A 24,854-nucleotide genomic window follows, 5' to 3' on the forward strand; every position below is an offset into this window, starting at 1 on the left:
AAAAAAAAAAGAAAATAATATAATGAAACAATGAAATATTCCATGAAATAATGAAATAATATAAATGTATTAGTATTTTTGTTGCTAAGTACAAATTTTAGAAATATGTGAAATATTGTTCTAAGTATTTATGTCTTTAAAATTAAAATCTAGGGGCGCCTGGGTGGCTCAGTGGGTTAAAGCCTCTGCTTTCAGCTCAGGTCATGATCCCAGGGTCCTGGGATTGAGTCCCACATTGGGCTCTCTGCTCAGCAGGGAGCCTGCTTTCCTTTCTCTCTCTCTGCCTGCCTCTCTGCCTACTTGTGATCTCTATCTGTCAAATAAATTAAAAAAAATTTTTTTAATTAAAATCTATTATTTCTTTTAAAACTGAAAAATGAATCAATAAAATAATGATTATAGCTTGTTATCACATAACTATCATTGAAAATACTTTTTCCAAATAGAGGAAAAGATATAAGAAATTATTTGCTTTGGTGTCAAATATACTAGGTGTGCACTGAAGATGGGTAAATGAACTTCCATTAAAAAAGATGGCACAAAACTTCAAAAAGATAAACTTGATCTGGGTCACAAAGGTAAAGAACATTTTTTTTCTACTACAGAGTATCTGAATCCCTTATTGTAACTGGGAAACACACCATGGTGTGCCTCCCACATGAGAAGTATATACTCCATCCCAGCGCCAAAACCACACAAAGGTAGGTATCTCCTTCCCCAAAGCCCTGGCAAGAAGCTGCTGTTAGAACATGATCCATAGTCAATTGGATGTGTCTGCAAATCATGCAAAGTAGATCAAGTGAAAAATCTATTCTCCTGGCAGCCCCAGGGGCAGCCGTGCTGGTGGGGCATGTAGAGCCACAGCAGCCCCGGCGTACAAGATCCTGCGGTCGGAGCAGTGCATCCTCACCACAGCCTCTGGTAGGCTGATTCTGACGGCAGTTCTGGCTGCTCAGGCTTCAGCAGCTACTGCTCTTTCCCTGAAACTGGGCTCTAAGCCTGTCCTTTCACTTCATTTTGTCCAGACTCAGACTCACTTTCTATTATTTAGAGTAGAGTAGAGTAGAGTAGAGTAGAGTAGAGTAGAGTAGAGTAGAGAGAACTTTGACAAATCCATAAAAGGGGAGTAGAATTTGGACCAGACCAGTACCTATAGGTACCAGAGATACTGCAGATGGAGAGAATAGAAAAATTAAAAGTATTGAAGTAGAAGAAAATACATGATTTGTAGTTTGTAATGGTCCACTGTGAACAGAGTTCCCGTGAACTGAGAACTGAACTCATGAAAAGGGGGCATTACAAAAGAAGAGAGGTGCCTGAGCTCCAGCTAATACCCAGACTAGGGGACTTAAACAACAGGCATTTATTTTCTCACAGTTCTGGAGGTCAGAAGTCTGAGCTCAGGAGCCAACATGTCAGGTTCTGGTGAGAGCCTTCTTCCTGGTTTACAGATGGCTGCCTTCTTGCTGTGTCTTTATAGGGCCATGAGAGAGATTGAGAGAGAGAGAGAAAGAGAGAGAGAGGGAGATTGACCGTGCTCTCTGCTGTCTTTTCTTTTAAGGGCATTAATCCTATCAAAAGGACACCAGCCTCATACCTCACTGATACCTAATTACTTCCCAAAGACCTCATCCCCAAATACCATCAATTGGAGGTTAGGGCTTCAACATATGAAGTTGGTGGTGGTGGTTTGGAGGGGGAGGGAAGGGAATTGGACACAGTTCAGTCCACAGCATTAAGAAAAGACAAGTTTTAGCCAGGACCAAGAGGGCATCATATGCTACATGTAGGAGTGTGATCCTTGAAGGGTTGATGAGGGCAAACTATGGAAAACTTTTGTGCAAAGAGAGACTTGCTTCACACTCATGCTTTAGGAGTGTTAACTCCAGTGGCAGAGTGTAGAGCTGATGGGATGAGGAAGGATTTTCTCAGGAAGCCTATTTGGGAGGCTCCTACAGTAGTCAAGGCAAGTGATACAAAGAAGCCAAATTCTAGCAGTAGAAGAATGGGGGACAGGGTGGAAAAGAGTCTGGATTTGAGAGATCTTTCAAATGTAGAACCAACAGAATTAATCAGACATCTGGATGTGGGGGTGAAGTGGGAGGGGTTGAGGGTGACTCAGAGATTTCAGGCTTGGGTAACTGGGAGGATAGGAATGCCAATAATCAAATCAGAAGAGACAAAAGTAGGAGCTCGTTTAGAGCAATGGCAAGATCATCCTTTTGATTTTTGAAGTGTGGAGTTCGAAGAGCTGATGGAACACCACATTAGATATGTTCAAGTTAAGAACAGTCTGGAGTTCAGAAGAGAGGGTAAGGCTGATAAAGGAGTCTGGAGTTCATGTGAAAACATGGAGGTGTTCATGAATGAGGTCACCCTTGGGAGGGGTAATAGAGGGAAGAAACGGTCAAGAACAGAGACTTAGTAAACACTGGTAGATAGTTTTCTGACATTGCAATTAAGTACCTAGTGAGGGAAGAAGCACATTTGGACTCAATGTTCTCAAAGTCTTAAAAAGAGAAACATTGGGGAGGGGGGGCAGTGAGCAAGAGTCTCAGTGTTGTTGAGATGGCTGGCAAGACAAGGATCTGAAGAGGATTTTGATCAGATCATTGCAGATGAGTTCTGAGGAACAGTATTGATAGTGTGTGGTTGGGGATCGGAGGTGGAGGGGGAGCAAAACCCACATTGTAACTTGTTTATAAGGTGAAGAAATATAAACTAATCTTTCTAGAAGCTTCTTTCAGAGATGGAATGGTAGTTTAAATTAATGGAAGGCTTTTGTGTGCTTGTTGGTTTTGTTCTTTGAGTGGAAATTTTAGCAGATCTAAAGAAATCATATTTCTCTACATCATACAAAAACCAATAGCACAAATCCTTATATATAGAAAGATGCCTGATTAATATGTTTGACAAAGGAGAGAAAGCAACAAATATACCATATGTAAAGTGCTTGGCACCGTAAGTGCTCAGTAATAATAGTTATTATTTTTATACTCTAAATTTCTGTATTATTATGGAAGGATTTCTTCTTGTTATTTGAAATCTTTTGTTCCTGTTCCAAGATTTTCTTTAAATGGCATAAACAAACAAATGGCTCAAAGCAGACTGTGTTCATAGGAGAAGGTAACCTCTTTTGTAATAAAGTGGGAAAGGTGCCAAGAAATCGCCTTGATTTAAACCATATCCCCAATTTAGGAGGGGTCTGATGACTGAAATTACAGTGCCATGATTTTTTCGTATATGTGAAGGCACTCCAAGTGCAAGTATATTTGACACAGGGAGTTACCACAGAAGGTAATACATCACAGTGTTAACCCCTTGCTGGGCGTTAGCTTACTAGATCTCTCTGAGCAAGAACTAGATGAAAGCAGCGTGGCAGGCTACCGAGGTCAAGTTGTTGTCATGTCCCTTCGGGAAAGAGTCAGCCATTCTGTAGGGAGAGCAGTGAAGTCAGTGTCCACCTGTAGGGTTTAGTGTTTGAGCAGAGGCCACAATCCACTGTCCAGCCCCCAACCAGTGATTGAGCACAGCAGGGGTACTAGGGCTTGGCTATTTATGCAGTGTGGGGCTCTTCCAATGGGCGATCTCTGGTCAAGATCAGCAGAGACACTGTTGGATCTATACTGCAGTCTGAGACTCTCCCTGTCCAATCTTGCTTCTACCTTCTTTCCTAAGTATTATCCCCCTCCAGTCCTCCAATAAATCTCAGCTTCCCAATTTTATTTCTACTACTCCTCCTCATTCTGTCTCAGCTTCCGCTTCTTGGAGGATCCAAAAAGAATTGGGATAATTTAAGAAAAGAGGTGGCGAGACGGAGTCTGGGGACATGTTCTTGCTGGAAATGAAGCACATACAGTCCACCAGGTAGCAACCCAATTGCTAAAACCCACTAGTAGTGACTTGGAGAATGTTCTGGTGGGGATAGGATAACCAACCTAACCTGGTTTACACTAGACTTTCTTGATTTTTAGCATTGGAAATCTGAAGTCTGATGGTTTTAGTCAGCCTAGTCAGAGGAATACCCTAACCAGGCCAGTGACATGGGAAGTTAAGTCCATGGAAACAATGCCAAGAGGGATAATGCAATTGACTGGCTCTTATTATGCTGTGTTGGTGCCCTCTAGAAGGAAAATGAAAAACTGAGGACAATTAACAAACAAATGAAGATCGAGTGTGATGGCCAAAGTGCCTCTTTGGGAACTCATAGAAAAGCCCTTGTTTCTGCAATGTCAGAGTAAAAAAAGCTGAAAAGCAGACTTATGACTTACTAGCTAAGAGCCCAGGGATCTTTAAAGATGACTGAATGCTCAGGTAAGGCATGTCTATTATGCCAAGGACAGGACCCTGGTTAGAAAAATCTAAGACCTTGACACAAGGGAAGGGGGCATCTGAGTGGATGTACATGAAAATTACAGTTCATTAGACTCCTCTAAACCCTCGCAGCCTTCAGACGGAGCCCACCCCTACCTCTTCAGGGTTAGCTCTCCTCCCAGCCCTACCCATACCATTCCAGCCAGGCAGTGAGAAGACTCTTTCCCCCAGGGCATCAGAGGCCCTCTCAAGGTCTGATTCGACCTCTTCTTCTGGCTGCCAGGCCAACGATGAACCTGAGAAGGGAGGACAGAGATTCTGCCCCAAAACTGCTGTAAGAATTAGCCGACCCATGACAGCTGGAGCCAGGGGAGACCTATGTGACTGGATTTTGAGGGTGCTTTGTCAAGGAGGTTGAAATGTAAACAGGACAAGGGAGTGTTTGTTGACATGAAGACACTCTCCCTGGGGATGTGGGATTTAATACTCTTGCAAGGCCCCCAGGGAACAGTAAAAACTCCCTGCTGGGCAGGCTCCTCAGAGCCTGGAGAAAGGTGATCACTTTCCCTCAGTGAAGCTGCCATGCCTGAACTGCTTTGGCAGATGGTGGAGGAAGGAATTAAAAGGCTCAGAGAAGGGGCATTGCTGGAATGGACATATAATATGGACTTCAGGACCCACAGAAGGTGATGTAGCACCGGAGACCTCAGGGATGTACTGTTCATGGAGGCAGAGGAATGTGCTAGTGAGAGGGGCACTGGCAGGGCACATGAGCTGAGGGATGCCTCTCCTCTGCAGGCCATTATTGATGGTAGGGTAGGTTACTCCACAGCTGGGGCCTTTATATCCATGCAGATCATGGGGAGCCTGAAGAAACAGAAGCCAGTCGCCAGTGCTTAACCATCAGAAGCAGGGGTGTGTGTGTGTGTGTGTGTGTGTGTGTGTATTATCATAACAATGCAGAAGACCTGAGTGACACCCAAGGTGATGAGACCAGCAGAAAGTTTTGGAATGGATTTATAAAACACAGAGCTTCCTAGAGGCAAATAAATGAGGAGCCAAGCAGAATACTGTAACTATAACCACAAGATGACAGGAATACAGAGTTGCAAGTGGGTACCCCAATAAAACATTTTAATCCTTTGTGTAGTTACCAAACCAAAATGAAACCCACTAACTCAAGAGGCAGCTGGTCCCCAGAGGGAAGAGAATATCCAGATATTTTAAGGACTATTGGACACAGAGTCTAACAGGACATTCGTACCTAGAAACCTGAAAGCATCATCATGGCCTCTGCTAGAGTAGGGTATAGGGTACATGGGGACTACGTCGTGAATATGGGCTGAAGTCTACTGGGTCTGGGAACACATCCAGTGGTCATTTATCCCTTGGCAGGTGGAGTACTGAGGGAATTCAAAAGGAAGCTTATGAAACTATACCCTCCCACTCCTGCCAAAATAGTAAATCAAAAACAATATTGCATTAAGGGAGGGGGGATGGTGAAGATTTGTCTACCACTTAGGATCTCAAGAAGGCTGGTGGCTCTTATCCTATCTCCATTTAATTCACCAGTTGGGACAGATCCTGGAGAATGACTACAGACTACCAAATCTTGAACCAAGTAGTAGTGGCCACTGATTTGTCAAATGCATTCTTTTCTATTTTGTTCAGGAAAGAAGATGAGAAAAGTTCACATTCACATGGAATAGGCAAATTTTTACATCAAGGTTTACGTCAGTGCTATATTAACCCTCATGCACTTTGCCATCATATTGATTCTTTCCATCAAAGACATCATGCTGATGAAGCAAGGTAAGTAAGAGATGGTCAGCACACTGCAGGCCTTGGTAAGACACAGGCATTGCAGATCTTGGGAGATAAACCCCATAAGATTCAAGGGCTTGGGACATTAAGTTTTTAAGGATCCACTGACCAGGTGAGTAAGGGACAGGTGGGGCTCGATAGGAAGAGATAGATAGGGGTGATCAGACTCACAAAAATCCCCAAAATGAGGAGGTGTGGGAAAACCAGAGATAAGGGAACAAACTGCTGCAGGCGGGGGAGGGGGGGGCGCGGCACGTGGGTGTCTTTTTATGATGATCACCTATGACCAACAAAGAATAACCAGACCCTAAAAAGGAAGCAAATCACTAAAGGTGTTACCACCAGTTCTTTCTCAATGGTTATCAATAGAGATGTTAAAAGGATTTAAGTTCCCTGATTAGCTTTCTATAAAAGACAAACCCTAAAGGCCCTGGTTGGCAACCCTTTTGGGACCCTTCTCGCTCTAGAGAGCTTTTTCTATATTTTTACTTTATCAACTTCTGTCACTCTACTCATTCTCCATTATCCGCCAGACTCATTCTTGGACTCCATGAGACAAGAACCTAGCTCTCCCGCATCACAGGGACGTACTACACATCACCCCAAAGTAAAAGACAAGGGACTGCATCTTGTACCCCTACCACAAAGAAAGAAACACAGCACCTTTAGATCACTGTGTTCTTGGGGACACACATCCCACACCTATGGATACTGCTCTGGCCTGTAGATCAGGGGACGTGAAAGGCTGCCAGCTTTAGGTGGGTCCTGGAGCAGAAAAGCCCACCTGACAGCAAGTACAGGAAAACAGCCTTGCTACTTGCTACTTTTCAGTGCTGGAAAACCTACAGTCTGGAGCTCACGGCCAGCCCTCATGGGAGAATCAGTGTCAGCTCCTGGTATTCAAGAGCAAGTCTATGACCCTGTAGGAGAGCTTGATGCATCTTTTGGGAAAATGGACTTGAGCATGTTATTGTGATGAGGGAACAGACGGCTGGCTGAGGACAAAGCAAAAGGCTGACACCCTGCAACCTTCCCCGACCTCCACTCCTGGGTGGGACATAAATATCTTGATGTTAATACCTTGCTAGAGGGAAAAACCTTGGCAATGGCAAGGCCTCAAGGCCTCTGGTATCTTGTAGGTCCTCTTTAGTATATGAAAGTTCTTTTGAAACCTCCCTTTTTCCTTAACTCCCCCAACCCCATAGTACACAACCTGCCACCCCTCACACCCTGGTGCAGCAGCTCTTTCTGCCCGTGGGTCCTGTCCCCATGCTTTAATAAACCATCATTTTGCACCAAAGATGCCTCACGAATTCTTTCATGGTTATCAGCTCCGGACTCCACTCTACTGAACCTCACCTATATTCTAAAACTTCATCAACTGGACATGGAAGAAAGGGAATGTTTGCTTCTGCGATATCAAATGACCACACATTTAGCGCTGCCCACTGTGATCTGGGTTCTTTTGGACCTGGTCAAAGTGCTAGTGCGTCCCATGGAGGCCTCATGAGCACTCAGCTCTGCCAATACCACTTAGGTTATTAGGTATCTAATTACTGTACATGAGAAAGGAGTAACAGGTGACTTAGAAATTGTCATTTTAAAAGCAATTAAAGTTCGTTAACATCTCAAATAATGTGCAGAACATAAGATTAAAAATTAGGGGTCATAAGAATAAAAAACTCATTCACTTAAAAAAAGTACAATAAAATTCAATCATCGTGACTATTTATATTACTATTAGTGTTTGAGCTACTTGGCTGCCTGGAAAATAAGATACGAGACCGGAATTTATGGAGTGCACACTTTTTCAATAACCTTCTTAAATTATATCTTGCAACGTGCAATTAAAGTCCATTGACTAGTTTTCTTCACTGCTGCGTGTGAGGGCCTGAACTCTGATCACTTGGCCTTCGAGGGCCTGCTTTCTGCTGGAGGGCATGCCAGGAAGTAGTGCAACATAAGAGACTGAGTGACTCTGGCCTGCGTCATACTTCTGGTTCTAATAAATACCAGTGATACAACCTTGGGCAAGTTAACTAGCCTCTTGTATCTTCAGTTTTGTTACCTGTAAAATGAAGAGAGCCATACATTCCTTCCAGCCCCTGTGAAGACTTAGGCCTATATGTGGCCAGATTGTTACTTTCGAATACATGGAAGCTGGGGGACCGAGGGGTGCGATACAGGAGCAGGCCGCCCAGGGATGTGGCTCAGTTTAGCCATGGCATCAAAGGAAGTGGTGATGGTGTGTGAACCCCAGAGTGCACAACAGAGCACTGGCTCTGGGTCTGGGCCAGACTTTCCTGTGCTCCAAGAGAAAGTTTAGGGATTCCCAGCTGCTCAAATCTGTACTCTCCCTGCCACGGCTCAGGCTCTTGGCAGCTCATAGAGTCCAACTTCATTCCATTTCTCAGAACCTAGGAATTTCAGTTCATTTCACTTCATCTGACTCTGGTCTCATCAACACTAGGGTTCCCAATCTTTTTTTTTTTTTTTTTTTTTTCATTTCTTTTTTTTTTTTAATTTTATTTTTTATAAACATATAATATATTTTTATCCCCAGGGGTACAGGTCTGTGAATCGCCAGGTTTACACACTTCACAGCACTCACCATAGCACATACCCTCCCCAATGTCCACAATCCCACCCCCCCAACCCCCCTCCCCCCATCAACCCTCAGTTTGTTTTGTGAGATTAAGAGTCACTTATGGTTTGTCTCCCTCCCAATTCCATCTTGTTTCATTTACTCTTCTCCTACCCCCTTAATCCCCCATGTTGCATCTCCTCTCCCTCATAACAGGGAGATCATATGATAGTTGTCTTTCTCCGACTGACTTATTTCGCTAAGCATGATATAGGGTTCCCAATCTTAAGGGGAACGGCTAAATCCAAACCCTTATTTCATGTCTGAGATTCTTTGACAATCTCCTTAAAATATTCCCTTTACTTTTAGTTTCTTTCCTTTTTTGTTGTCTCTGCTCTCACTGTCCCCTTACGTGGAATGCCTCTTCTTTACTTATTCAAATCATGTTCATCTTCAAAACCCAGCCCAAGTACCACTTACTTCCGAAGCACTCTCCCATGGTGCCTGGCAACAGTGATCTTTCCCTCCTGGACACTGAGTGGCTCTCACTGTCATTACCAAATAGACTAACAATCACATTCCACCGAGAACTTTATGATGCACTATCTTCAGGGCAAACTTATCCAGTAGGCATGGTACTGAGGGCCCATGATACTTCTAGGGGCCAATAAAACTGTCATCATTTCTTTTAAAACCAGAAGGAAAGGTGAACATTTAGGTTGAAGAACATGCTTAATATATGGTACTTATAAATTTGCTTTTATTATACCTTATATTGTCCTATAAGAGTAAGTCCTGTTTTTCTAATGTGTGAGCACTGCCAGGAGTCCCCAACCTGGAGTCTGCTAACACTTAAGAAACTCCAGACATATTCAGGAATTCTGGGACATCTCTTTCAGTATTTCAAAGAGCTTAATAGAACAGTATATTTACCTGCAAAAGCCCACATGCCCTAACTAAAATGTCATTATTCTTTACTTTTGGCCGGAACTCTATGAAGTCATTTGGCCACACTGGTGATCTCACACTGCTGAGTGGTTCTGATACACTGTGGAAGACACAGTGATTTCTGGGATGTGACTAGAGAAGCGGGCACCATTATAAAGCCATGGATCGATCCCAGAATACCCAGTTAGAAGTGTCACTTAACAGAATCCGGGGAAAACTAAGGTAAAGATGCAGAGCATATATGTCTTGACTCATTTACTGCTTATTCTTTAATAGCTGTATGTGTGCAAATTTAGTAACTGTATGTGTATCATTTCAAAACAGTGTTACAATATTTTTATTGTTATAGGTCACTGTTCAATATCTGGGTCTAAGTTGGGGTGGAAAAGCATTATCTATTAGATAGAAGATTTAGAAATATAAAGTTCATGGAAGAGTATGGGACAAGAAGACGGTAAGTTATAAAAGGGGTCCATGGTAATGAAAGCACTGGAATTCAGGGGTACTTTGCAGATGTCTTTAGCAACCTCCCTGCCCCCTGTGACACTTAGCTGAAGGCTGACAGGACCAATGTCAATCAACTAGTAACAGTTGTGATGGCAGCAGTAGTCAGAGTAATAGGACAGCATCACATTATAAGTGGGAGCTCAATAAATAGTGTTTGATAGATTATCTAGTAGACACAAATTTGCTCATTTGAAACCTAGAGCACCGGGATCTTACATGTTTCAGCATTAAATTACTTCTGGGCAGGGAGGATTTAGAGGCATGGCTTTCTGATGGCAGCCAGATTTCATCAGTCACTCCAGACAAATCCATGAAGGTAGCCGAGAGCTTTTCTTCTTACCCACGCCGACATTTCTCCACCAAACACAATCCCTGACCAGCCACATGACATCACATGCTGCAGCCGAACTGCCATGCATCCCCCAAATTCCTGTAGCCCAGAATGAAGACCTGTACGTGCCCCTACAGAGATTAGGTAAAATGTCACTAAAGGAAGGGCAGACAGATATCATTGGGTTGTGTTTAACCCTTGTCTTGCAGCCCATGGGACCTCTAAGATTATTATCAAAGATGGCTGGGTGGGAAACAAGAGCAGGATGATGCCAAAGACTGGACATCAACAAGGCAGGGAATGATACAGCAGAGCCTTCCACTAATATTCTGGGAGAAGACTGCAGTGAACCCTTTAATATCCACAAATCCCTTCTTGCCTGGTGTTTTCACTTCTTCACAATCTGATTGTACTGGGCCTCCCATTTACAGGTGGAGTCTGGGCCTCTGCCCCCCTCGATCAGGGCTGGCCTTGGGGATTTGCTTGGACTGGACCTATAGAGCACAGAGATGGGGACGGTGAATGAGTTTTGGAGCCTACGCTCCAAGAGGCCCTCTAGCTCGAGCCTCTGCTCTCTTGGAAGGCTGCTCTCAGGGGAAATCTCTAGAGAATGAGCGAGGCCCAGCTATCGACCTGTTCCAGGCCTGTCTACCCCAGAGTGAAACACGACCCATGAGAGAAGCAAGGTTTGACTACTGGTAAAAACCACAGATCACCCCACAGAATTCTGAGGATAGCAAAGTCTTGTTTTGATGGTTAGGGTGCATTGTTTACAGCAAAAGATCACGAAAAAAGGCCAGCAAGGGTAGCTGAGCCTTTTTGTCTTTCTTCCTCTCTTTGTGTTTTTAAAGATTTTCAGAAAAATCAATCTAACCTAAAGAGATCATTTTATGTCTGTTTCCCTGACTTATGAGGTTAACTGGAAAGTCACAAAACATTATTTCTCATTCTCAACTTCGAAGTTCATTTGACTTTAATTAGAAAAACTACTCATTTTATATGAAATAAATAACACAAAGCTAAATTTAAATCTTATTCTAATGTGACTTAACACTGAATTATAAATTTAATGGTTGAGGGTTAAATAACCTTCGGAATTTTTCCCTGGGAAACCAACAACATTTGCAAAAGTAGGCTTAGGGATTTTTTTTCCCCCTGAAGGTTCTCAGTAAAGCAAAAGAGAACAACTCTGTTATCAAATTATCCTCAAAGCCTTAATTAAAGTCAAGTGCTAAGGGAGATTTCAAGTTCCTTAATTTGGGGGACTAATCTAATCCACAAAGGGAAACATCAGAAAACTATGCCTCAGTTCTTATTCATATACTTCATAGTGGAGCTTATTTATTTTTATTTATGTATTTACATATGTAAATATTTACATGACACAACAGTAAACAAATGTATTTCTACCTAAATACAGCGATAAGCCTGTTTCCACAGAAAATGCCGAATAAATGGCTGTTTTCTTATTTGCTTACTCATCAAAATTCTGACAAGCATGTCACGAGACTGTATTAGTTGGAAACACCCCAACATTTCTATTATAAAGTTTTCCCAAGATGTCTCTTGTGAAGCTGGGAAGAAATGTATATGTATATGGGTTCAAATATAACAGCAAAACCTGCCTGTAATGCCTACATTTGCAGCAGGAGCTATATTCAGGGTTACCATAGCAGCCACCCACACTCACACAGTGCTAAAGGGGGGGGCAGGGAAGACAGAAAAGCAATTAGCACAGAACAGAATCTATTGTTGAAAAGACAGAGGTACCCGGCCATGTAATTACAAGCAGGAATCCTGACTTTTAGTCTGAACCACTGTGTAATGATAGACGAGTTCCGAGCGCTGGAGTGTTATTAAATGTTTTTTCTCTAAACATATCTACCATCTGAACCCTCTGCCGTAACCTTTACAGATGCTGAGATTAGGGGGCGGCAGGAGGAAATATAGCTGGCCGTGCACAGATTAGAACTAATATGATTTATTATGCCTTCTCTGGAATATTTGGATTTATTGGAGCCAGGAAATTGGGTGGTTCTACAGATCTGGACCGGTTACTTCACTTTCTGAGTGTCCTCATCTATAAAATGGGCATAATACTACTACATACTTGAAGGATTTTTTGTGAGGATTCAGTGAATTCGTACAAATGATCAATTACTACATAAACAGTAATAACAATCAACAAGGAATAAATTTTAATACATCAATAAGAATTAGTAATAAATAATTTGTAAAAGTGAGGCTCTTGGTGCTTGACACATAGTAAATGCTCAATGAATGTTTGCCATAGTAATTACAATTATTCTATAATTATACATATATTTTATACTTGTAAGAGGTTGCTAAAACACTTGCCAGCTGACCACAGGCAAGACAAGATATTAAGATTCCTCCAGGACTTAAAAGCATAATACCTTTTCCAAAAGCAGTGCCTTTGAAAACACGATTTTGGCACAACAAAAAGATCAAGTATTTATAATACTAGCACATTCACCACCATTGGCAAACCCTGGTTATACAGCAAAACCAATCACCTATTAGTGCTAAAATAACCATGTAACGGGATTTGGGTTCAGAGAGTATTCTGGAATTTGTCTCAAGTCATTGGCTTGATCACATATGTATAGGCAGATCTTTGCAATTCATACTCGGATACAAATAACAACGTCAGATTTAGATGTGATGACAATGAATGAGAAGTATTTTGTCACTTCTGATTCACTTAAGTTTTAAACATTCATTTTAAGGTTGAATGCTTCATATTCTAAGAGAGATGGGACATGTAGTCAAGCAATTCAATGAATAGGAAAGAATATGCATGGATAAACAGATTTTATATCAAGTCTGTAGTGCCTTAGAATGGGAAGCAGAAGGCAAAGCTGAAGGGATAAAGAAATCCGGGGAAACTGGAGGAGTGGAGTTAGGAGCACACTGAAAGGTAAAGAAGGGAGTTGTAACTGACAAACCATACAGAAGCCAGAAACAGTGGAAGAGAAAATGGGTAAGATGGGATTTGATCTTTGACTCTAAAAAACTTTTTTTTTGATGGGATTTTTAGAAGTCCAGACTGTGAGGGTTAGAATTAGCTCAGCTTGAAAACTTTAGAAATGTTAAAATGAATGTACTTACAGCCTCCAAAAATTATTCTGCCATCGTGAGCGGTAAGTACAGTGCTATATTTTCCCTCCTAAATTGTCGCTTATTTAGTAATTTTGTTTCCAATCTCAGGTAGAAATGTCATAGGGTATTACTGTGCATTCTCTCTGCTTTTAGAGATAAGCAGACAGGACTGCATTAAGAATACCAGAAATATTTCCATAATCAAATAGCTCCTTGAGAGTAAAAATAATTCTGAGGGTTTTTTTTTAGGTCATTGGCAATGAACAGATTTGGTTTCAAATAGGTCCTAAGATCTCTTGTCAATGAGCTGAAATCGGAAGAAAGGAGCTATAGCTATTGGCACCACTGGAAAGGAGAACCCCAAAAGACATTTAAAATCTTTGAACTTTTTACTGTAGCCATGAGAAAGCCTGGAGAGCACACTTTGGGAGTCCAGCTCCATAGCTACAAGGCAGACCCTGGTAAGTGAGGGAAGGGCTTTGACAGCAGGAATGCTGGGGCCAAGAGGTACCTGTCAAGGCTGCCCTTCTCTCTACTCCCGTGAATCAGTAATGTGCTCAACCATGACCATTTACTTCCACCTAGAGGTCCTGGACAGCCACGGGAGGCCTGGCTCTCACCACCGAAATGATGGCAAAGATTCCAGAATAAAGGGAAAAAAACCATAATTTAATAGAACATTTTGCCTAGCTCTATGTGAAAATATTGAAACAGTAGCTGAGATATTTTGATGACATAGTTACCAATAACCAACAAAACAAACAAACAAAAATTCTAAAAAAAAAAACCAAAACGGTGCCCCTTTCCTGACCTCCACCAGAGAATATCAGAGCTTGAGTAGGCAGCTAAGAGGCCTGGATAGTTTTCTTAACAGGGCTATTACAAGATTAGGGGGACTGCTACAGGACAAATTTGTTCCCATTAAGCCCTATTTAACATAAAGACAAACATATTCTCAAATAGAAATGCTAATGGCTCTATTTTTTAATACAACCAACTACCGACACATAATCTCATGAGAGTCAACTGACTTAATTTTATCCACAGTCCAAACAGCTATTATTAAAAGTAAATTAAATGGCCTACAGAAAGCGGTTAATGCGACTTCCATCATGGCAGAGAAAAAGAATGTCTACACTGGGAGAATGAATAGAGAGACGAAGACTGGTCAATAATCCTTACTTACTGTCAGATACATGGCTGCATAGACGCTGAGAGCCGCTTCTTTGGATGGGAACGTCTTCCTGGCTCTCATGATGAGATCTGGGTTGCCCGTGCAGGCCTCTTCCCCACTTATGAACTGCGTATACTGCTGACATCCAAGCGCCGTATAGTTGGGCTTACACAGGGCAAGAAAATGTGGAGCCAGATTCCCTGTGACCACCTGCCCAGCGTTTACAAAAATATCCGTAGCAAAGAGCCCAAACGCATAAATACCTAAGGATGAAAGCAAACCACCATAACTCTGTTTGGTTTTGTTTGTATTTCGGTTGACCATAAGCCAACATGAAAATATTTTAGAAACTATGAAATAAGTCATACATACATACATATGGTTCCCCCCCATTTCACTTCTCTCTGATTCTTCGTTTTCTGGAGAGGTGGGAGTGTTAAATTATTTAACACATCGAGCTGTCTACCACTGGCTACAGTTTTACGCAATGTGGGTTTATAAGACATCAGATAAAAGAGGAAGATATATTCTGAGACTGTGTTTGGGTAATGCAATTTTTAAAAAGGAGACCTGTTTCTCTGGAGAGGGCTCAGTCTCACCTTCTACCAATGTGAGCAATCTTGATTTTTTCCCTATTTTGAAAATATTTTGCATCTTACAAACATAAAGTAAAGCAGTTGTCTCCCTTTGATTATGCCTCTTAAACCCATTCAGACTGATATTAACTCTGCTGGAGGTGACAATTAGCAGTAAAATCCAATGCCATTAGTTTTCATTTAAATATCGTGGAAAATCTTAAGTAAAGCAGAATGGTTCAAACTGATTTCTGTGCTGCTTTCATGAATACATTTTAAAAAGTCACATTAACACCTAGTAACTTAGTTCCACCTTATATTTTATGGTTGGACTTTAATTTATCAAATTTGGGGCAATTTTGTAAAAAATAATGCAATCAAAACAATGATTTTTCAATTATCTCCACAGCCTTAAAATTTGTTTGCTTTCGTTACCAGAATTTTATACTTATAAAATTAAGTATACACAGATTTTTTTTCCTCTTTTGTGAGGAATGTGACAGTTTAATCAAATTAAAAATATATATATATTTCTTGGGGTGCCTGGGTGGCTCAGTGGGTTAAGCCTCTGCCTTCAGCTCAGGTCATGATCCCAGAGTCTTGGGATCCAGCCCTGCATCGGGCTTTCTGCTCAGCAGGGAGCCTGCTTCCCCGCCCCCCACTGTCTGCCTCTCTGCCTACTTGTGATCTATGTCTGTCAAATAAATAAATAAAATCTTTAAAATATATATATATATATATATATATATATATTTCTAAATTCGATGCCTTTGGTCATTAGAACCAAAATTTATTTTTCTTCTTAGGTAGAGTGGGCAAAATAAATTCCTTGGCACCATTTTCAGTTAAATAGACAGATACAACCTTTGAGGATGTGGTACCAATGTGAAGAAATTTGTTCTTAATTTTGGGAAATAAAATACGACCTTTTTACATTATGCCAGGAGAATACAACCCAAACAATCTGTTTGTTAAAAATCATATAGTGCTATGATAATAACCAGACATTTCATTTCTTAGTTATGAATTTTTGGATTGTTTGTTTGCTAAACCTTTATACATAATTGTTGGCTGTTATATAGGAAAGTCATCAGGGAAGTTGTGCAGGATCAAGTAATTTTCCAGCATCAGAAACATGGCTATCCTTTTAATTTTTGAAATATTATATAAGATTATAAAATGCTCAGGCACACAAACCTGCACATAGCACAACTCTGTGTGTATACAATGGCAATGAAACAAAGACCTTAGTTCTTTCTTTATCTAAAAATGTTAAAAGAAAATAATAAAAAGCTCTTTCTTTATATCTTCCCAGAATTGCATGAGTCATACAAGTAAATGTTATCAAAAGCAGAAACTTAGGAGAGGCAGAGAAATGAAAGAGAATGGAGGAGCTTAAGAAAATGTTCATATAGGTAACCTCTCCTTCCAAACATCATGGCCCAGCACAGGAACCTAAATGGCAAGTCTTCATCTCTACTCCCTTGAAATCTAGGCTAAGATGTAACTCATTTTATTTAACGAAACCATTCTCTTTACCTGCTGTAATAAGTTTTGCTGTGTAAAATAGAGAGAAGTATTTGATAAAGATATGGAAATGTCTCCTGATATTTGTTAAGTTCCCAAACGTGCTTTTGAATTAAAATATTCAGTGCATCAGGCCCAAGGCCAATATTGTAGCTACAAAGATACTTATTAAAATGAGATCCCGTGAGTGTATCCATGGTGCTGACCACCAGGATAAAATCCCTACAAAGAATGATGCCCTATTATGCAGTAATGTTTTGCTTATAAACTTCCCATTTTAACAAACTTGAAATATCCAAATCATAATGAACAAGAGAGAAGAAACAAATCAAGAACTCCTAAATATTTTATAAAATCATATAATGAGAAACACAAAGAGATTTAAAGCATGCTTTACTTTGTGCCATATATTCTTTAGAAATATGTGTGCAAATGCAAAAATACATCCACTTAAGTAGGCGTAATAAAATTTGCTTGAACAGTATTTTGGAAAGTGTCAATTTCATCATTTTTAGTTTTGAGTATATTATTGCTTATTTTGTTATTAAATGACTCATGCAAAGATCAATGAGTCAAGAACAAAGTATTGATGCATGTAAAAAATAGCTTTTTAAAGTTTCATATGAGTTGTCATCACTTCAACAGTATAAATAAGGGCTTTGGAGATGTATAACTTGATGGCAATTAAAAAAACAGTCTTAGATATGGAGACCTTTTGTCTTTAGAGAGACACAAAGGCAAGATGACATTTGATTAGTCTTTAAGTGGGTTTATATATAGATTAGCTGATCTATGCATGATATCTCCAAGGTCTTCAACTTAATCCCACTGCTATGAGAAATATATTGAAGGGTACTGGACCTTAATCTCAATCTAAATACAGATAAAAATTTATTTTAAATTTTATTTAGCATATACAGACATACTTTTTTTATCTGATAAATACAGGAAATGATAATTTATATTCAACTTTATTGTGTCAGTTAAAAAATTTGTCTTGGCCAAGTTTCTACTGACTTGAAATGATTTGTAATAATTCATCAATGTTTATATGTATTAGTGCTAGAATTTCAGACTGAAGGTTAAAGTATCAGTAAATTCTTTTCTAAAATTGAAAAAAAATTAATTTAATTCCAGTATAGTTAACATACAATGTTATATTAGTTTCATATAGTGATAGTCTTTCGTTCTAATAAAATCACTAATTCGTTTTTGTTCACATTAAAAAAACCCTAGAGGCAGTACATGGAGAGCTACATCTGATAATTAACAAACACAACACATCTTTTCTCGGCCAACCTATTTTTCTTGTCTTCCATGATGTTCACCAATCTAACTAATTATCATTTCTCCCCACTGTTTCTGAAATTTCATGAACACAGTAAATCATTTATTTTAATTATATAATTTTTAGTTTCTTAAAAAATATTAAACATCCAAATGTGGTGTTCTTTTTTTTTTTTCTTAAAATAATATGGAAATGACATGTGAGCTGGAGCCATATGAGAAAAATTAGTACGCAATGTTATTTTTAAAACCAAACTGAGACCTTTCAAATAAAATATAATCCAATATTTGTATAGTCTTAAAATGCTGATCATTTTAAGGGTTAGCTTATACATAAACATGGTTTCCGCAACAATAAAAATAATTCAATGAACACATACCCAGAAATCGTACAGTTCGCCGCACCAGTGGGTTTATATAGCAACAATCTCCAGTTAAAATAGTTTTCTCCTGGTTTTCAAAATCCCGTGTGGCCAGTTGTAGGCAAAACACTGCAGTTTCTCCCACTATTATCTTGCAAGGAAATAAAAGGTTAAAGAACATTAGAATTTAAGCAGTATAAATATAGAATAATTTTATTTTTTAAAAATGCAAGAAAGTAAATCCTTTGAGTGGTAATGATCTCAATATAAAACTGAATCATATTTGCTTAACTAAGCCCTTTTTTAGAACCTTATCCCTATGCATACAACCCATATTTCTCTCAACTCAAGGGAGTATTAAACTAATAAATTATGAATACAAATGGACCATATCATTTTTGTTTTCTGGAAGACTTCATCAAAATAAATAATTTACACAGGATCTTTGCTTTAAGGATACACTTATTTATTTTTGGTATGTAACTGAATTTCATGTTTTTTCTTTAAGTGATTACGTCTTGCTTCAATTTGACACTGCCACAGAAATCGGAACAATTTTCTATGAAAATATTTTTGAAAGGATCAGATAAAGACACTCTAAAGTCAAATTACATTAACACTTTTATAACAAGAAACAAAATCAATTCAAACGTGCTTGGCCTTGAGGTCATCCTTTGCCAAAATCTTATTATTCTGAGACAGTATTAAAAATTATAGTCATTAATATATTCTTTATATTTTGTACATATATGTCATTTTCATCTTCATAAAAAAAGGAAACAGAAAATATTGTCATACTTCTTTTATAATTGAAAAAACCAAGACTTGAAACTCAAATGAATTGCTCAAAGTCACAGAGCCAGTAAGGAGAAAAATAAAAATCCGGATACAGATTCTTTGCTCTACTATGTTGATTTACTGAAGGACCTGCCTATCTTCCCTTGGTGTTAATACCATTTGCAGTGGTTTTCATACATGGCTTTTAAAATCACCCAGCAAGGTATTAGGTACTAGAGAATGTGTTAATATTCCATTCCATGAATGAGGAAAGGAAGGATTAGGGAGGTTAAATAATTTGCTCCCCATCAAGCCAGTCAGAAGGCAAGCAGAAATTGCTGACTTGGCCTCAGATCTTTGGACTTTATTTAATATAATGATCAACAACACCAGAAATAAGATTAAGAGAAAAGAAATGGAGCAAATGGTATGTTGCCTAATTTGTCATTATTAAGGTTAGTTTTCAGTACATCTTGTCTAGGTTAAGTAACATTCTAAACAGAGAGTCCCTGAAATGGCCTGGAAAAATGCTTTTGGGGTCTTGATGAAAGGTAATACCTGTAATTATAGGATATTCAAAATTGTAAGTGGGAGATACAGAAGGATTTCATAGGAGATAAAACGTCTGACCTAGTTCTACTCCAATATAAGTAACAGATTATAAGGCATTTCTTAATTTTTGTTTTTTTTTAATTTTATTTATTTATTTGAGAGAGAGAGAGAGAGAGAGCATGAGAGGGGAGAAGGTCAGAGGGAGAAGCAGACTCCCCATGGAGCTGGGAGCCCAATGCAGGACTCAATCCCGGGACTCTGGGATCATGACCTGAGCCAAAGGCAGTCACTTAACCAATGGAGCCACCCAGGTGGCCCAATTTTTATTCTTTCTAACTTTTCCTCTTTTTTTTAATTATATCTCTTCTTCCAGGGAGGTCAGGGTTCAAGGTTGTATCAGTACATGTTGAGCTGAATTCCATTAAAGGAGTCCAATCTTGCCTATCTGGTGGTAAGACTGGGCTGAATTAAGAAAAGCTAGAGTTTATAGTCTCCCAAATCCTCCTGAAATTTTTAACTTTGGTGAAGTAGAAGAGGTGTGTGATGAAACAGTTCATCTGGCCTTAAGAGGCGCAGGACGTATTTTCCACAGGTTCGTCAGCGGCCAGTAGGGCCCTAGGAGAAGCTGACAAACAAACAAGCTGTGTGCCTGACATCTTCTCATCTTCCTTTCTGAATCATTCTTCTGCTGCTCTTTGAAAGAATTTACTTCCTGAATTTTCAGTTTCAACTTCTTCCAGGTCTGTGTTGCCCTTCAGTGTTCCAAATTCTAAGAATCTACCACCTACTCCACATCATGAGCGTCTTGGCTCCCAGCCTGATTCCGCCCCCTTAAGCCTTCTCTCGCCCAGAGCAGGTACCAGGGGGTCTCCACCCACTCCTGGCTCTACCCCCAAGTACACTGACCCCCTCAACTCGGTCTGATAATCTATGATACACAAAATTCCTCTGAATGTAACAGATACCCAATAATTCTTATTAAATGCATATGTGAATTCCATCCTCATTAGATCCGAAGGTCTCAGTCAGCCTCTGACCTTTTGCCTGACTCCTAATAACCAACTCCTGCCGTGTTCCTGTGATGAAGGCTCTACCTTACACCTTAGTTCCTTCCTATAACCAGATCCTGGATGCTTGTCGCTGACGTGATAATGTGTTTGGTTACCACGTTCCTACCAAACTAAGACCTGCCTTGTCTGGGTCCCTCTTCCTAGGGCTCTTCTTCCTGGTTTTCCTAATGCTGACCCCTTGCCTGGGCGCATGTCAGCACACTGCACATTTCTGAATTCCCTATTTTTGTCTTCAGCCTATCTGCCAAAACACCATCTCAATCAATACTGTTTGGCTGCTAATAAAAGAAACTCTCTCAAACTGGGTTAAGCAAAATTGGGAATTTATTCTAGGGTTTGGAGGGTTATCTCAGAACTCGGGGTATGGGACTCAGGATCAGATCCAGGAATAAAAATTCCTCAGGAATCCAGGTAACTACTCTCTCCATCTCACTCCCTGTCTCTGGAGTCACACTGCCTCTCAGCTCTTCTCTGAATGCCTGACTCATTCTCGTCTTTCTGCAAACCAGTTCTCCTCTGGTTTGATTGCCCAACAGTTGTCAAGAGTCCTGTTTAGAACATATCGGCTTAGTTCAGGGAAAGTTCAATTAATTCGATTTACTGTGTCCCAACTCCACATCCCTAAGGGGTTCCATTGGGGACAGGTTCTCTTCTGGTCCAATTCACCCAAGTTAAGAAGGTGTGTCATGGTGCACGGAAACTGCCTCTCTGGGCAGAAATCCTATTTCTCAGCAAAAGGGAGTTGCACTGATGTCTACCTCAACTCTTATCCATCCCATCTTGCTGGACCTCCTCCCTCCCATGCTAGTTCTTTCTCTAGACTAGCCCTTTCCACCATGTTCTCTGGGTACTGCATTCTGTGTGCCTCCCGGGACTTCATTTCATCAAATGTAGTGGCCTCGATCCTAGTGTCTGCTCTCCTCTTGTGGCTGCACCTACTTCACATGCTCGACTTATGCCTCCCCCACTGTGATAGCTGTGAAACTCCTTAGCCAAATCGTACTCTCTCTTAACCTTTCTACCCGTCCCAACTTCCTAAGTCCAAACTCCCATTGTTTACTACTATCAGCAGATTCATGTAACAAAAAGAAAGCAATTTTTATTACGATGTATACTTAGATACCTTCTGAGTTAAGGGCTCCATGTTAGGCATGGCTGTTTAAAGAAAGCTTTATAACCCAGTTGGGTGGACACAAGTAAAATAATGAATAATGGTATGAGTCTGAGTTTTAACTTGTTTGGACAATAACTGCCAGCAGCACATTTAGGAAGAAATGTTGCTGAGTCCCTGGAAGCATCTGTGGCCACGGTGAGACGGACCACTCAGATTGGCCTGGGGCAGGGAGGCTTTCCAGCTCACGCACCCAGCTGCTGTTCCACTGGGACCACACTTCCTGTGGGCTCCTTCAAGCAAATGACTACATATGGTGGGGGCACTCAGGAAAGCCTGTTGCCCTGAGATGTGGGATATCTCTGACTGGCAATTTTGATTTGAAAACTGCCAATCAGCCTGGCCAATTCTTTCTTGAAACTGTGCTGTGTTCTGAGGGGCTGGTGACCCTGTTCCCCTACTTTCCCCCTTCTCTTTCACGGAAGTCATCATAGTCTGAGGGCTTTCACAGCCTTCTCTGGCCCAGCCCTCTCCAAACCTTTATCTTCTACAGGTGTAAAGCAGAAAGCCCTTGTCTGATCCTCAGTTCTACAGGAAGCCCTTAACAGTCCCTGTGCAAGGTTGGTGGTGTCTTATTCCTGGTCCGTGTAAATCTGATATGGAATGTGACGATGCCCGTGAAAGGTTCAGGAGCCGGTACAAAAGATGGTACTCAATGGCTCACCATTTTACCTACCCAGTCAGAGTTGTGTCTGAGCAACCATGCTATTCCTTGAGTCATAGTCCCCTCCTAAATGCAACCTGACAGTCTATGTGCTTGGAGGCAAGAGCTGTTTTTCTGAGCCTCAACCCACCAGGTAAATGGAAGCCTTACATTCCACAGCTGGAGTACCATGTTTCCTGTTATACTCCATCCTCTGATGGAGTAACTCCATTATGCTTTATTGAACTCAGTGTTGACATTATGAAGTCTCTTGAGCCCTACCTTGCTTATGAAGTGGGACCTACACACACACCCTTTCTAAATAACTGACCCCATCTCTATCCCATCCTTGAGGATAGAACTGGTAGTGGTCCTAATCTGATCCATTACCCTGCTTGGCAGTGAGTAAAAAGCTCCATCTTTCCAATGAATAGCAACTTACAAGGATGTAGGAACAAATCATTAATCCCCAAATATAAATGCTCAAATGTTTGTTATAAGCACATAATATTGTTCTCATGCCTCAATTCCCAGAGGCTGACCCTCTAGTATCTATGCTCCTTAATGACAAAATAAATCACTGTAGACTTTCATCAAATGACAAACTCCGAAATAGCTTTATGTTTTCATTTATGAAAACCTGATTAGAAATTGCTCTCTCTTTCAACTTCTGATGATTCAAAGATATCCATGCATAATTGTTTTGAACTTGGTACAAGAAAACCGTGCAGATGTAAAGATGTAAGGCAGCAGTAGAGGTCATGCAATCAGTGTGATGGTAGTTGGCATGTCTCATACACTTCAGATATATGTGAAATAATATCTGAAAAGTAGCTTTATCCATAAAGGTATAGTCATGAGACAGACTTAAATTTTAAAGTGCAGGAAGGCATTGGGTTTATATTTAGGTTTCTATCAAACACACTGTCCATTCTTGGTTATTATAGGCATGGATAAAGAAAGAGCTCATTTCCCTCCATGAACTTTAAGGTAGCCAAAGAAAATTCTTAGCTGTACCAAGAAGTAAAAAGCTACATTGGGTACTGTCTCATTAACTTTGTGTCATGATATGAGAAATTAAGGTTTCTTCAGTGTCTACATGTATTCCAGCACTTTTGCTGAGTACGGTGTTACTAACTTCTTAAAACATAGTTGCTGAGTGGAATTGAGGTTGGAGAGAGAATTAAATGAATTCAGGAGAATTATGGAAGAAGTAATATAGTTAGTGATAAATAGTAATAGAGTTAGTGATACACAATCCCTCCCAGCGGTAAGAAACTATGGTTATGTTTTGCTCTAAGTGTATATATTTCATAATTTGACCACAAAAACTTGTGTCCTCACTTTCATATTATAAAGTTGCTTTGGGAAGTGGCTTCCTAGTCCAGACCAGCATTCCCTGCATGCCTGGTGCTAGGTAGTGACTTACGCCAAAGGAACATCAGGATCAATGATGTGTGTCAGTTTCAGACCAGGAGGAAAATCATGTGTATACTCTCCATGCCTTCCTCCCATCTGCTGCCTGGAAGCAGGGAACTCTCCAGGCCCAGGAGTTGTTGGTGCCATAAGACAGAAGGAGTTAAAGTCCCCCAGTCAGTAGTCCTGCACTAGACTGTCACGAGAGTGGAAGATAAACTCTAACATGTGAAGCCAGTGAGATGTGGGGGTTTATTCATTCACAGCGATGAGAACTTGCTAATTTCCTTTTTTTTTTCTTCTTTGAATAAAGAGGGAATGAGTCTCACACTCAATTTTCAGCAGAGAATAATATCTGGTTAGAATTCAAAAACACTGGTTTTCAGTACATTCATTTTATGGTTAGCTTCTATTTGCCGATTGATATCAGTTGATATTGGTATTTCATTTATGGTAATGATATGTTTTCTTTTACAATTTGTTGGTTAAGTGGATTGATTTTAGTTGAGGTGGTATGTGGCTATGAGAGAAATCATGAAGCTGATACTCTGAGAGGCAAATTTGGGAAATATTTAACATATAACCAAAGCTAACTTAAAGCTTCTACACAGCAAAAAACCCATTATGCTGACAAAATGAAAAGGCAACCTATCAAGTGGGAGAAAATCT

At 40.3% G+C, this 24,854-nt stretch overlaps 1 protein-coding gene across 1 annotated transcript in view; it reads right to left on the reverse strand.

The window, feature by feature from the left end:
• Positions 1–24,854, reverse strand: part of LOC111142933 (phospholipid phosphatase related 5) — a 131,193-nt gene that overhangs the window by 72,537 nt on the left and 33,802 nt on the right. Inside the window, exons 2-3 of the mRNA XM_022496296.1 lie at positions 18,575–18,707; positions 14,818–15,068 (exon numbers count right to left, since the gene is read on the reverse strand). Of these exons, the coding sequence (XP_022352004.1) occupies positions 14,818–15,068; positions 18,575–18,707 (384 nt within the window). The remainder of the gene's footprint in view (positions 1–14,817; positions 15,069–18,574; positions 18,708–24,854) is intronic.

Source organism: Enhydra lutris, unplaced genomic scaffold (assembly GCF_002288905.1).
Source record: "Enhydra lutris kenyoni isolate GAN:26980312 unplaced genomic scaffold, ASM228890v2 scaffoldscaffold9, whole genome shotgun sequence".
NCBI classification, from domain to species: domain Eukaryota; kingdom Metazoa; phylum Chordata; class Mammalia; order Carnivora; family Mustelidae; genus Enhydra; species Enhydra lutris.